The 16,176-nt window shown below is 39.1% G+C and overlaps 1 protein-coding gene across 1 annotated transcript in view; it reads left to right on the forward strand.

Moving 5' to 3' along the window:
- Nucleotides 1-16,176, forward strand: part of WHRN (whirlin) — a 345,573-nt gene that overhangs the window by 155,872 nt on the left and 173,525 nt on the right. The window contains 3 exon segments of the mRNA XM_053695486.1: nt 783-819; nt 6,634-6,846; nt 12,490-12,678. Coding sequence (XP_053551461.1) covers nt 783-819; nt 6,634-6,846; nt 12,490-12,678 — 439 coding nt within the window.

Below are 16,176 nucleotides of genomic sequence, written 5' to 3' on the forward strand. Positions count from 1 at the left end.
ACATGATGTGCCGTGCACAGTGTGTGATTGTGTGTATATGACAGGATGTGTCGTGCACAGTGTGTGACTGTGTGTATATGACAGGATGTGCCGTGCACAGTGTGTGACTGTGTGTATATGACATGATGTGCCGTGCACAGTGTGTGACTGTGTGTATATGACAGGATGTGCCGTGCACAGTGTGTGACTGTGTGTATATGACAGGATGTGCCGTGCACAGTGTGTGACTGTGTGTATATGACAGGATGTGTCGTGCACAGTGTGTGACTGTGTGTATATGACAGGATGTGCCGTGCACAGTGTGTGACTGTGTGTATATGACATGATGTGCCGTGCACAGTGTGTGACTGTGTGTATATGACAGGATGTGCCGTGCACAGTGTGTGACTGTGTGTATATGACAGGATGTGCCGTGCACAGTGTGTGACTGTGTGTATATGACAGGATGTGCCGTGCACAGTGTGTGACTGTGTGTATATGACAGGATGTGCCGTGCACAGTGTGTGACTGTGTGTATATGACAGGATGTGCCGTGCACAGTGTGTGACTGTGTGTATATGACAGGATGTGCCGTGCACAGTGTGTGACTGTGTGTATATGACAGGATGTGCCGTGCACAGTGTGTGACTGTGTGTATATGACAGGATGTGCCTTGCACTATGTGTATATGACAGGATGTGCCGTGCACAGTGTGGATCTGATATGACATATAACACATATTATGTATCTGGTTGTACATATCACTGTGGATCTGAGGTTGGTTGTTTTTTTCTTTTCTGCAGGGCTTCATGGGACTCCTTGTCTGACAAACAGATGAAGGTTAGCTGTTATGAAATCTATATCTTTATAGTAAATTTATAGAGCAATATGCTGTGTGATGTCATGGGGAGAACAATTGTCTGAGATGCTGCAGTCAGTAATTTGTAGAGTACAGCATTTCCTACCATCACATCTAATACTGTAGTGTCACCATGTTGTAAGATCTGACACACAACTATTTACAGCAGTGATTTAACCCCCTTGGCTACTAGTCACACACACAAAGCAATGATTTTTTTTCACTAGCTGTGTCACTCAACTTCCAGTAACATACACGAAGCAGGGCTAACCCCTAGTGACCACAGAGCGATGTCACCTATTTATGCTAGCACAGCATTGATGTTTTTGTCCCTAATACCAGTAACATGCATTACAACCCCAATAATCACTATTCAATCCACCTGTATTCTCTTGTATAGCAGCTTTGGGGATTTGTATAGCAGCTTTGGGGATTTAATCACATTTTGAATAAACAAATATGTTTGAATTCAAAATGATATGATTGCTTAAAGGGTTATTAAAGGGACAATGTACATCAATGTTCATATAACTGCATGTCACTACTATAAAGAATAATATGCACAGATACTGATCTAAAAATCCAGCCTAAAACCTTTTAAAAACTTACTTAGAAGCTCCCAGTTTAGCACTGTCGATGAGGTTAGGCTGGGACACCCACTGAAAAAGGCTGGGCAATTAGGAAGAACAGACACCCCCCACCCCCTTCCCTGCATATGAAAAGACAGATTATACAAGCATCTGTAGACATCAGTATACATCTAATACTTTGGGGCTTGGTTAGGAGTCTGAAAATCAGCACAATGTTATTAAAACAAATAAGCAAAACTATCCATTGTTACAAAAACACTCCCATATGGGCTATATAAATGTATCATCTACAAAACAAGAAGATTTATTAACAGCAGATATTCTGCAAGAACTATCTGAAACTGGCACTGATACTCAAACAGCCAATAATACAACCAATTATGCTGAAGAGTCATCACTGACCTCATGCACCTGGAAATCTAATGTAAAACCAAAATCTACTTATGTACCGTCTTTCTCTATATCTCCTGAGATACAAATTTTTTGTAAAATGGTGTGTAAAAAAATTGAAGAACTACCCATATACAGTACAAAACGCAACCTGAACATTGATGAAATCAATGCACTAAAAGAGATCGAATCGTGGCATGATGTTCAAATCAAGCCATCAGATAAAGGCTTTGGCCACAACAAAATGTATATGGATGAAGCCAAAAAACAGCTATCTAACCAGTCATGCTATAAACAGTTAATATTTAATCCTCAGAGTTCATACCTCATCCAATATAATAGAATGATAAAAAATGCCTGGGAAGCAAATATATTATCAAATTCAGAAAAAAAGTTTCTGATGAAGGAAAATCCTAAAATTGCTACTCTATACTTTCTACCGAAAGTGCATAAGAACTCATCCATACCTCCCGGAAGACCCATTGTGTCAGGTAACGATAACCTAACTGAAAATGCAAGCAAATTTGTTGATCTTAGATTAAGAGAATATCTTACCACGTTACCTTCTTATGTACGTGACACAATGGAGGTATTGCAAATGTTGCAAAATATCAAACTGAGGATATGTGGCTAGTCACTGCGGACGTTGAGTCGCTATATACGAATATCAAACATGAAGATGGAATTAAAGCTATCAAATATTATCTGGCCTCAAATAATAATGATAATGATAAACATAATGAGTTCATAATTCAACTTTTGGAGTTTGTCCTAACACATAACTTTTTCACTTTCAATGATAGATATTTTTTACAAACACAGGGTACCGCCATGGGTAAAGCCTGTGCGCCAACATACGCGAACTTATTTCTTGGCTATTGGGAATTATTCTATGTATTTTCAGATCATCTTAAAACATATACTGAACACATCCCCATGTGGTTAAGATATATAGATGATGTATTTTTATCTGGGAAGGGTCTCATAAAAAATTAGAAGCCTTCATGAAGGAAATCAATGAGAATGATCTCAATATAAAACTAACTCATGAAGCTAATCATCATGAAATATGCTTTTTGGACCTAAAGATATTCAAAAACAATGAAGGATTAATCAATACCACAATATACAGAAAAGAAACAGCGACTAACACGCTCTTACACCATACCAGTGCCCACTCACCAAGTACTTTAAAAGCTATACCTTACGGTGAATTTCTAAGACTTCGCCGTAACTGTACCAGCACTGAGATTTATATGTCATAAAGTATAGCCTTAACACAGAGACTAACTGCAAGAGGATATAGTAAGAAATCCATAAAAAGAGCAAAGTACAAGGCACTAAGAAAAAGCAGAGATGAATTACTGATCCCTAAGGCAAAAATTCTTAGAGAATCCTGTCCAAGGCTGATAACAACATATAACCCCCAAATGCCACACATTATCAAAATTATCAACGACTACTGGAAAATATTACAAACTGGTATCTAGCCACTTTGTGAGATCTGCCAAGAGAAAAGACACGGATCCTGGCATGTACCCTTGTAGTACATGTCCAGCTTGTAAATATGTATTGAAAACTAAAACAATAACTGATAAAACAGAGAGACTATACAAACTCCCAGCACGCTTCTCATGTAAAACCATAGGAGTAGTGTATGTACTCTACTGCTCATGCCAGGTGGCCTATGTTGGCATGACTACAAGGGAGGTAAAGACACGTATCCTAGAACATGTCTACAACATTAAATATGCTCAGAGAGACAAAGACAAAGGTAAAAAAATGACCTCAGTTGCAAAACATTTTCTGTTACATCACAACGGTTCACCTAAAGATGTAAAATATACAGTGATCCAGAAAGCATTTCCAGGCATAAGAGGTGGAAACATTGAAAAAGCCTTATTAAAACTGGAATGTAAGTGGATTTATTCTCTAAATGCTGTCAAACCCTTTGGTATGAATGATTTTAATAATTATTTTGTATACTTATAACTCAACTGACCACATAATATCTGACTGGACACCTAACATACTTACTGTACTTGGCTCTTTTACTTAAAATTAAGCAAAAATGTATGCAACCTTGCCAATATTTCCATGAACTCCAGACATTGCTGTAAATATATACAGTATGTAATTTCTGAAGGGTTCTTTAAAATAAACATATTTCATTTATCAGCACTAAAACACATCACTATCTCCTTCACATTGCACTTTACATAAGAATATAATGTTTGTGTTATTAATCTCACGACTTTATTTAGGTCTCATAAGAACGCTACCATTTATTGGTGTTTCTTTGTAAGTATCACTTCATAGTCTTGATTCACACTTAATTCCTTTTGTGGAATTAATCTTTTATACATTTTTTGTAAAGCTCTCCTTACATGTCACTGATCAAGATGATCATAGGTAATTAAATCCTATTATAGTAAATATTTGAGCACTGACACGCAATAAATAATTATTTTATTTCTTCATTATAATATGTAACTAGAATGTTACATATGTCTCGTGTATTTTATTCTCATTCTCGACTAACTTTTTAGCACTTTATCACATTTTAATGACTTCTAATATTATGAGGTCATCCTAAGCACTTATCACTTTTGAATTCATCCCTTATTGGAATCTATAAGTAGCAATTTTTGACATGAATCTTCATTGTCATTTAGTTTTATGATTATTAAGGCACTCAGCCTTTGATGATAACGGCGCAACAGTAAGAGGCCATTCTTAATATATAATACGACACTTTTCTAATCCTCATTCTCTGTTCCTTTATCAGTGAAAATCATTTTTAGGTCAGCTACGTTTGATAACGTTAATATAATTTAAATAACACTCAGACCATCTTATGATGTTTTCAGTCAGATAACTATAGAGTATTATATTAAACAACAATAACCAAAAATGTCAACTGTACACGTTATTATGTTTTATATGAATGATTATTTTACAAGAGGATTTGTTAAATCTATTGAATTAAAGATAGAATCTAGAGGGGACATAATAATAATGCCTATACTGATTCTGTTTCTTCTATCCATCCTTCTTGCAAATATGAGCCCCTAAATAAGCTGTAATTTTGAATCACCTATGTATATGTTACTGTCTGTGAATATCTAATAACTATAACTTATAAGTTGTCATAAACACTCACATATCGATTGCTAGTATTAACATATATAGCATAATATCCTTTTGGCTACTTGCCGTATTAGCAGTGAGCGTTTGTCTTGATAACTTCAATTAACATGTTGAATATAGTCTCAGATAGTATAATCGATTATAATCACACTATACATACCTATTCAGTTAAAGCACATCGTTTAGGAATTCTCTGATATCACGGCATGATTACACATTCATTCATATGATTTTTACAAGTGTGTATCCGAATAATAACATGACACCACTTTGCATTAAGTTTTTATTTCTTTCATCATAACAAACGATCGGTCATACCATCCCTTATTTCTTATTGGGTTTATAATGACTCTTACGTCCACATTTGTATGCTTATTTAATACGATCATTGGTATTATCGTAAGTTAAATAGAATCTGTTGTTTACACTACTCTGCGATCATCCAATCGTCACAGAACAGTACACCCCCCCCCCAGCATATATCCTTTGATTGGTTCAATCATTACTGAAGATACGCCTTACGATTCACACTCCCCTGTTACGTTGTAAGATCCTACACGTCAGAGTTAACAGGATTGATTGATATTTCACTCACAAAGGGCAACCAATCTTGCCTGGAAGGTATGCTCAACAGTCTCATAAATAACGCTGAGTAGCGGCGGCCCGCACCCCCTCTGAGGAAGCGTTCTGTGAAACGCGCGTCAGGGGTCCAGCAGGAGTAGCGTTGTCTCTCCTGTCTGCCATTTTTAATTTACTTGCCTATGTCTAAATAATAATTCTCTCGCTAATTGTTTGTTATTCATGGTGCCTACCAAGATTATATACTAATACTTAGAAGTAAATCAGCCCTCGGATTGTAAGGGCTTAGCTTATTCTAGAATATTTGTAAGTGGGCCCATGTATATTTATATACTTCTTGGCTTTATAAGCACATAAGTAATTACTCTTGACTGGGTTTAAGTGTTTTTAACTCTTTTCTCGCTACTATTGTGTGAATGTTGGTTCCTAGTTATACTAATAAAGACTTAAGGTATGAATGTTATGGAACTTTTTAAATATATAGTGTAATCTTTATCTGAATCCATTACTTGGAGTTCATATGATATACAATTTGTGGTAATCTCTGCTATGAATCCTAATGTATTCCTCATACAATTAGGTTCTCTAGTTGTTTAGTTCTGTTCTCTGAGATCCCACATCAGATACTGATCCCATTTGGTGATACTTAATATAACATATAGATACAAAATATATGTATTGTAATACAAATAAGGGGACTATATCTGTCATCACTTAACTCCAACTAATCCCCCACAACCTTATTCTAAAGTTTAATCCTTAAAATGTCTTTTTAAAAGACATAAAAAAAGGTATCCTCAATAAATGCAAAATAGGGTTTTAGCAAGTCAAAAGTGTACTTGAAAAGTCCAAACATCTGTTAAAAAGCTTTTAAGGAAAAAGTTTACTGGCGGAATAGAATGCTGGTGTCAAATTCTCCCCATGCAAAGTATTGAAAAGCTTGTGATATGGGGTTATTGTGGAGTTTTCAAATGGATTCTAATGGTTTTGAATCTGAAAACCCCTTGAAAAGCAACTTGCTAAATACACATTAGATTTTTGATTTCTTGTCTGCAGAACTGACCATGCTTATTTGCTTTTCCACAGCCTCTGTTCTATCGGGGGCCTGCAGGGTCACAGGTCACACTGAGCAGTCTGGGTAATCAGAACTTAGCACTGCTGGAGGAACGAGCCAGACTGCTTCTCACTGAGCCCGAGAGGAGCACTATGTCCTACTATCTGCAGCAATACAGAGAAAGGCACATCCCAGTAAACGCACTCACTATGGCCTTGTTTGAGCTTCTCAACACTCAAGCCAAGGTAACAGGAAGCACATTTGTGTTATCATACAGTGTGGGATGGCTCTAAGATTTTTTATAGGAATCAGGGGGCAGTTTTCAGAGCATTCAACATTAGGAGCAGATAATAATGAAGTTATAGAGAGAAATTATGTAAGGAGTATAGGTAGCCCTTTATTTTAGTGTAATAGGGAGATGATTAAGTAGGTAAGTATAGGTAGCCTTTTATTTTAGTGTAATGGGATATGATTAAGTAGGTAAGTATAGGTAGCCATGTATTTTAGTGTAATAGGGAGATGATTAATTAGGTAAGTATAGGTAGCCATTTATTTCTTTCCTAAGATATGTTGAGTCCACAGAATCATCAATTACTAGTGGGAATAAAGAGGAGGCAAAGAGCACTACAGCAAGGCTGCTATATATGTCACTTCCCTTACCCATAATCCCCAGCCATTCTCTTTGCCTGCAGTGCAGGTGGAGGTGAAGTTTTGGTGTCTAATCAAAGTATTTCCTCTCAGAAGTCTGAGGATGAAGATTCTTCGGTTGCATCTGAGGGTGAAATCTCGGATTCAGGCAGTAAAAATTCCTTCTGCTGATGCTGAAGTTGTGTCCATCAGATTTAAGCCGGAACACCTCTGCTTGTTACTTAAGGAGGTTTTGGCTACCTTGGATGACTCCGATACTACTATCGTTGTTAACCCTAAGAAGTCTAGTAAGCTGAACAAGTATTTTGATGTTCCCTCTGTGGAGGTATTTCCTGTATTTCCTGTTTCAGACCGTGCTTATGAGATTATTGCACGGGAGTGGGAGAGACCTGGTATTCCTTTTTCTCCATCTCATATTTTTAATACATTTTCCTATAGCTGACTCTATTAAAGAGTTGTGGCAAACGGTTCCTAAGGTGGAAGGAGCTATTTCCACTTTGGCTAAGAGGACCACTATTCCAATTAAGGATAGTTGTTCCTTTAAAAATCCAATGGATAAGAAATTGGAGGCATTATTAAAGAAAATATATGTTCATCAAGGTCTTCAATGGCAGCCTGCGGTGTATATTGCTACTTTTACCAGCGCTGCAGCTTACTGGTTTTATGCCTTGTCTGATTCTATATAGACAGATACTCCTCTTGAGGAGATCCAGGACAGGATTAAGGCTCTTAAGTTAGCCAATTCCTTTATTAAGGATGCTTCCTTAAACGTCATTAAACTAGGAGCAAAAATGTCTGGTTTTGCGGTTCTAGCTCGCAGAGACCTTTGGTTAAAATCCTGGTCTGCGGATATTTCATCTAAGTCTAAGTTATTAGCTATTCCCTACAAGGGTAAGACCTTGTTTGGCTGAAATTATTACAGATATCACAGGAGGAAAGGGATCTTTTCTTCCTCAGGATAAGAAGAATAGGCAGAAAGGGCGTCATAGTAATTTTCGTTCCTTTCGTAACTTTAAAGGTAAATCCTCCGCTTCCTCTTCCAATCAGGAACTATCCAAGTCTTACTGGAAGTCTAGTCAGTCTTGGAACAAGGGATAACAGTCTAAGAAACCTGCGGCTGGAAATAGAATAGATCTAGTAGGGGCAGGCTTTCTCTATTTGCTCAGGCTTGGATACGAGATGTCCCAGACCTGTGGGCCGTGGAAATTGTATCTCAGGGGTACAAGATAGAATTCAAGACGTTTCCTCCCCGAGGCAGGTTTCTTCTCTCAAGATTATCTGTAGACCAGATAAAGAGAGAGGCGTTCTTAAATTGTATCAAGGATCTTTTTGCTCTGGAAGTTATAGTTCCAGTTCCTCCGCAGGAACAGGGTCTGGGATTTTATTCAAATCTGTTTGTGGTTCCCAAGAAAGAGGGGACTTTCAGACCTATTTTAGACCTAAAGTCTTTAAACAAGTTCCTCGGAGTACCGTCCTTCAAGATGGAGACTATACGTTCCATTCTTCCTTTGGTTCAAGAGGGTCAGTTTATGACAACGATAGACTTAAAGGATGCGTACCTTCATGTTCCCATTCACTGGGATCATGACAAGTTTCTAAGGTTTGCTTTCTTAGACAATCATTTTCAGTTTGTGGCTCTTCCATTCAGCCTTGCCACAGCTCCCAGAATTTTCTCAAAGGTCCTGGGGGCTCTTTTGGCAGTGATCCGGTCTCAGGACATTGCAGTAGTGCCTTACCTGGACGAAATTCAGGTTCAGGCGCCGTCTTTTCAACAAGCAAACTCTCATACGGAGATCTTGTTATCTTTTCTTCGCTCCCATGGTTGGAAGGTGAATATGGGAAAGATTTCTCTGATCCCAGCTACAAGAGTAGTGTTTTTAGGGACCATAATAGACTCCCTACTAATGAAGATATTTCTGACAGAGGTCAGAAAAACAAAGATCTTTGGCTCTTGTCTTGTCCTTCAGTCCTCTCCTCGGCCGTCAGTGGCTCTATGTATGGAGGTAATTGGTCTGATGGTAACTTTCATAGACATCATTCCGTTTGCTCGGTTCCATCTCAGACCTCTGCAGTTATGCATGTTAAGGCAATGGAACGGGGACTATGCGGATCTGTCTCCGCAAATAGTTCTGGATCAGGCGACAAGGGACTCTCTTCTGTGATGGTTGTCTCAGGAACACCTCTCCCAGAGAACTTGCTTTTGCAGACCTTCCTTGGTGATCGTGACCATGGATGCCAGCCTTCAAGGTTGGGGAGCAATTTGGGGGTCATTGAAGACTCAGGGTCTTTGGACTCAGGAGGAGTCAGTTCTGCCTATAAACATTCTAGAACTGAGAGCAATTTTCAATGCTCTACTGGCCTGGCCTCAGTTAGCCTTAGCCCGGTTTATCAGGTTCCATTCGGACAACATAACATCGGTGGTGTACATCAACCACCAGGGGGGAACTTGGAGTTCCTTGGCCATGACAGAGGTGGCCCGGATAATCCAGTGGGCGGAGTCTCACAACTGTTGTCTTTCTGCGATCCACATCCCAGAAGTGGACAATTGGGAGGCGGATTTTCTGAGCCGACAGACTTTTCATCCGGGGGAGTGGGAACTCTATCCAGAAGTATTTTTCAGTTTAATCCTCAATTGGGGGCAGCCAGAACTGGATGTCATGGCTTCTCGGCAGAATGCTAAGCTTCTGAGGTACGGCTCGAGGTCAATGGATCCACAGGCTTTCTTGATAGATGCTCTAGCGGTCCCTTGGAATTTCAGTCTAGCTTACATTTTTCCTCTGTTCGCGCTCCTGCCAAAAGTCATTGCTCGGATCAAGCAGGAGAGGGCGTTGGTGATTCTCATAGCTCCGGCGTGGCCTCACAGGATCTGGTATGTAGATCTAGTAGAAATTAAGTCTCTACCTCCATGGAGACTCCCTCTTAGGAAGGACCTTCTACTTCAGGGTCCTTTTCTTCATCCAAATCTCGTTTCTCTGAAGCTGACTGTTTGGAGATTGAATGCTTGATTTTATCTAAGCGTGGGTTTTCAGAGTCGGTCATTGAGACCATGAATCAGGCTCGTAAGCCTGTGACATGAAAGATTTACAATAAGATATGGCGTAAATATCTGTATTGGTGTGAATCCAGAGGCTACTCTTGGAGTAGAGTTAGGATTCTTAGGATTTTGTCTTTTCGCCAGGAGGGTCTGGAGAAGGGTTTGTCAGCTAGTACACTGAAAGGTCAGATTTCTGCATTGTCTATTTTATTGCATAAGCGTTTGGCGGATGCGCCAGACGTACAATCTTTTTGTCAGGCCTTGGTTAGGATCAAGGCTTTGTTTAAGCCCGTTACTCCTCCCTGGAGTCTTAACCTTGTTCTTAGAGTTTTACAGCAGGCTCCATTTGAACCTATGCACTCCTTAGATATTAAGATGTTATCTTGGAAGGTTTTGTTTCTTGTTGCTATTTCTTATGCTCGGAGAGTTTCAGAACTCTCGGCTCTGCAGTTTGATTCTCCTTATCTTATTTTTCATTCTGATAAGGTGGTTCTACGTTCTAAATTTGGTTTCCTACTTAAGGTTGTTTCAAACAAGAATATTAATCAGGAGATTGTGGTTCCTTCTTTGTGTCCTAATCCTTCTTCTCCTAAGGAGCGTTTATTGCACAACCTAGATGTTGTGCGTGCTTTGAAGTTTTAGCTTCAGGCGACTAAGGACTTTCGTCAGTCTTCTGATTTGCTTGTTTGTTTTTCTGGGAAGCGCAAGGGTCAGAAAGCTACGGCTACTTCTCTTTCTCTTTGGCTAAGGAGTATTATTATTCGTTTGGCCTATGAGACTGCTGGACAGCAACCTCCTGAGAGAAGCACTGCTCATTCCACGAGGGCTGTTTCTTCTTCCTGGGCATTTCAAAGTTTTAGAAATTTTATACGTTTGCCTCGACTTAGGCTTATTTGCGGAGAAGGGTTCTTCAGGCAGTGGTGTCTTCTGTTTAGGTCTACCTGTCTTGCACCTCCCTTATCATCTGTGTCCTCTAGCTTGGATATTGATTCCCACTAGTAATTGATGATTCTGTGGACTCACCATGTCTTAGAAAAGAAAACATAATTTATGCTTACCTGATAAATGTATTTATTTCCGGATATGGTGAGTCCACAGCCCACCCTTTGTATAAGACAGTTATTTTTTCTAAAACCTCAGGCACCTCTACACTTTTGTGTTATTTTTATATTCCTAAAAGTAATTGATGATTCCGTGGACTCACCATATCTGGAAATAAATACATTTAAGTAGGTTAGTGTAGGTAGCCATTTATGGTGGTGTTATAAGAAGTAGGGTAAGTAGGTTGGTATAGGTAGCCATTTAAGGTGGTGTTATAAGAAGTAGGGTAAGTAGGTTGGTATAGGTAGCCATTTATGGTGGTGTTATAAGAAGTAGTGTAAGAAGGTAAGTGTAGGTAGCCTTATATGGTGTTCTTATAAGAAGTACAGTAAGAAGGTAAGTGTAGGTAGCCATTTATGGGGGTGTTATAAGAAGTTGGGTAAGTAGGTAAGTGTAGGTAGCAATTTATGGTGGTGGTATAGGGAGTAGGGTAAGTAGGTAAGTATAGGTAGCCATTTATGGTGGCGTTATAAGACGTAGGGTAAGTAGGTAAGTATAGGTAGCCATTTATCGTGGTGGTATAGGGAGTAGGGTAAGTAGGTAAGTATAGGTAGCCATTTATGGTGGTGTTATAAGACGTAGGGTAAGTAGGTAAGTGTAGGTAGCAATTTATGGTGGTGGTATAGGGAGTAGGGTAAGTAGGTAAGTATAGGTAGCCATTTATGGTGGTGTTATAAGATGTAGGTTAAGTAGGTAAGTATAGGTAGCCATTTATGGTGGTGGTATAGGGAGTAGGGTAAGTAGGTAAGTGTAGGTAGCCATTTATAGTGCCCTTTATTGGGAGCAGAAACTGGCAGGCAGGGAGGGGGTGAGTGGGGCACAGTAAGCTGACATGGCGGTTGGTTCAGTCTAACTGATCACATGCACACCCGCTCTTACTGCGGCTGTATGAGAGAGTTTCCCAGCAGCACCAGGTAGTCCCCTATGCTTTCATGTCCTGCAGTTCAGCCCATTTATTATGCTGTTCTCACTGCCTGCCAGACTAATACTGAAAGTAAATAACAGAGCAGCGTTGTTGTACTGTTACTAATTGTCATGTTGAGAAGATTGATGCGACTGTTACTTTACAAATTTGAATTTGATGTGATCTTCTCATCTCAACCAGTTCTCACTTCTGTCTGAGCTACGGCCTCTCATTTCCCCACAAGATTTGGTCACATTTGACAATTTGGTTTTGAAGAGAGAGATTGAATCCATGAAACTGCGACATCGCCATGGAGACACCATATCTGTAGTGTCCCACAGTCCAAGTACCTCGTCATCCGAGAGTCACCAAACCGTCAGCACTGCCAGAGTAAGCACTGCACTCTACACATGTACACAGTAAATACAGCACTGCACTCTACACATGTACACAGTAAATACAGCACTGCACTCTACACATATATACAGTAAATACAGCACTGCACTCTACACATATACACAGTAAATACAGCACAGCACTCTACATATATACACAGTAAATACAGCACAGCACTCTACATATATACACAGTAAATACAGCACTGCACTCTACATATATACACAGTAAATACAGCACCACACTCTACACATATACACAGTAAATACAGCACAGCACTCTACATATATACACAGTAAATACAGCACAGCACTCTACATATATACACAGTAAATACAGCACTGCACTCTACATATATACACAGTAAATACAGCACCACACTCTACACATATACACAGTAAATACAGCACCGCACTCTACATATATACACAGTAAATACAGCACTGCACTCTACACATATACACAGTAAATACAGCACCGCACTCTACACATATACACAGTAAATACAGCACCGCACTCTACACATATACACAGTAAATACAGCACCGCACTCTACACATATACACAGTAAATACAGCACCGCACTCTACACATATACACAGTAAATACAGCACTGCACTCTACACATATACACAGTAAATACAGCACCACACTCTACATATATACACAGTAAATACAGCACCGCACTCTACATATATACACAGTAAATACAGCACCGCACTCTACATATATACACAGTAAATACAGCACCGCACTCTACATATATACACAGTAAATACAGCACCGCACTCTACACATATACACAGTAAATACAGCACCGCACTCTACACATATACACAGTAAATACAGCACCGCACTCTACATATATACACAGTAAATACAGCACCGCACTCTACATATATACACAGTAAATACAGCACCGCACTCTACATATATACACAGTAAATACAGCACCGCACTCTACATATATACACAGTAAATACAGCACCGCACTCTACATATATACACAGTAAATACAGCACCGCACTCTACACATATACACAGTAAATACAGCACTGCACTCTACACATATACACAGTAAATACAGCACTGCACTCTACATATATACACAGTAAATACAGCACTGCACTCTACACATATACACAGTAAATACAGCACAGCACTCTACACATATACACAGTAAATACAGCACAGCACTCTACATATATACACAGTAAATACAGCACTGCACTCTACACATATACACAGTAAATACAGCACAGCACTCTACATATATACACAGTAAATACAGCACTGCACTCTACATATATACACAGTAAATACAGCACCGCACTCTACACATATACACAGTAAATACAGCACTGCACTCTACATATATACACAGTAAATACAGCACCGCACTCTACACATATACACAGTAAATACAGCACAGCACTCTACATATATACACAGTAAATACAGCACTGCACTCTACACATATACACAGTAAATACAGCACAGCACTCTACATATATACACAGTAAATACAGCACCGCACTCTACACATATACACAGTAAATACAGCACTGCACTCTACATATATACACAGTAAATACAGCACCACACTCTACACATATACACAGTAAATACAGCACCACACTCTACACATATACACAGTAAATACAGCACCGCACTCTACATATATACACAGTAAATACAGCACCGCACTCTACACATATACACAGTAAATACAGCACTGCACTCTACACATATACACAGTAAATACAGCACTGCACTCTACATATATACACAGTAAATACAGCACCACACTCTACACATATACACAGTAAATACAGCACCGCACTCTACACATATACACAGTAAATACAGCACCGCACTCTACACATATACACAGTAAATACAGCACCGCACTCTACACATATACACAGTAAATACAGCACCGCACTCTACACATATACACAGTAAATACAGCACCGCACTCTACACATATACACAGTAAATACAGCACTGCACTCTACATATATACACAGTAAATACAGCACAGCACTCTACATATATACACAGTAAATACAGCACCACACTCTACACATATACACAGTAAATACAGCACTGCACTCTACATATATACACAGTAAATACAGCACCACACTCTACACATATACACAGTAAATACAGCACCACACTCTACACATATACACAGTAAATACAGCACCGCACTCTACACATATACACAGTAAATACAGCACCACACTCTACATATATACACAGTAAATACAGCACCGCACCCGACACATATACACAGTAAATACAGCACAGCACTCTACATATATACACAGTAAATACAGCACCGCACTCTACATATATACACAGTAAATACAGCACCGCACTCTACATATATACACAGTAAATACAGCACAGCACTCTACACATATACACAGTAAATACAGCACTGCACTCTACATATATACACAGTAAATACAGCACAGCACTCTACACATATACACAGTAAATACAGCACCGCACTCTACACATATACACAGTAAATACAGCACCGCACTCTACACATATACACAGTAAATACAGCACTGCACTCTACATATATACACAGTAAATACAGCACCACACTCTACACATATACACAGTAAATACAGCACCGCACTCTACACATATACACAGTAAATACAGCACCACACTCTACACATATACACAGTAAATACAGCACCACACTCTACACATATACACAGTAAATACAGCACTGCACTCTACATATATACACAGTAAATACAGCACCACACTCTACACATATACACAGTAAATACAGCACCGCACTCTACACATATACACAGTAAATACAGCACCACACTCTACACATATACACAGTAAATACAGCACCGCACTCTACACATATACACAGTAAATACAGCACCGCACTCTACACATATACACAGTAAATACAGCACCACACTCTACACATATACACAGTAAATACAGCACCACACTCTACACATATACACAGTAAATACAGCACTGCACTCTACACATATACACAGTAAATACAGCACAGCACTCTACATATATACACAGTAAATACAGCACTGCACTCTACATATATACACAGTAAATACAGCACTGCACTCTACATATATACACAGTAAATACAGCACTGCACTCTACATATATACACAGTAAATACAGCACTGCACTCTACATATATACACAGTAAATACAGCACTGCACTCTACATATATACACAGTAAATACAGCACTGCACTCTACATATATACACAGTAAATACAGCACTGCACTCTACATATATACACAGTAAATACAGCACCACACTCTACATATATACACAGTAAATACAGCACAGCACTCTACACATATACACAGTAAATACAGCACTGCACTCTACATATATACACAGTAAATACAGCACTGCACTCTACATATATACACAGTAAATACAGCACTGCACTCTACATATATACACAG

This window comes from Bombina bombina, chromosome 12 (genome assembly GCF_027579735.1).
Source record: "Bombina bombina isolate aBomBom1 chromosome 12, aBomBom1.pri, whole genome shotgun sequence".
Lineage (NCBI taxonomy): Eukaryota > Metazoa > Chordata > Amphibia > Anura > Bombinatoridae > Bombina > Bombina bombina.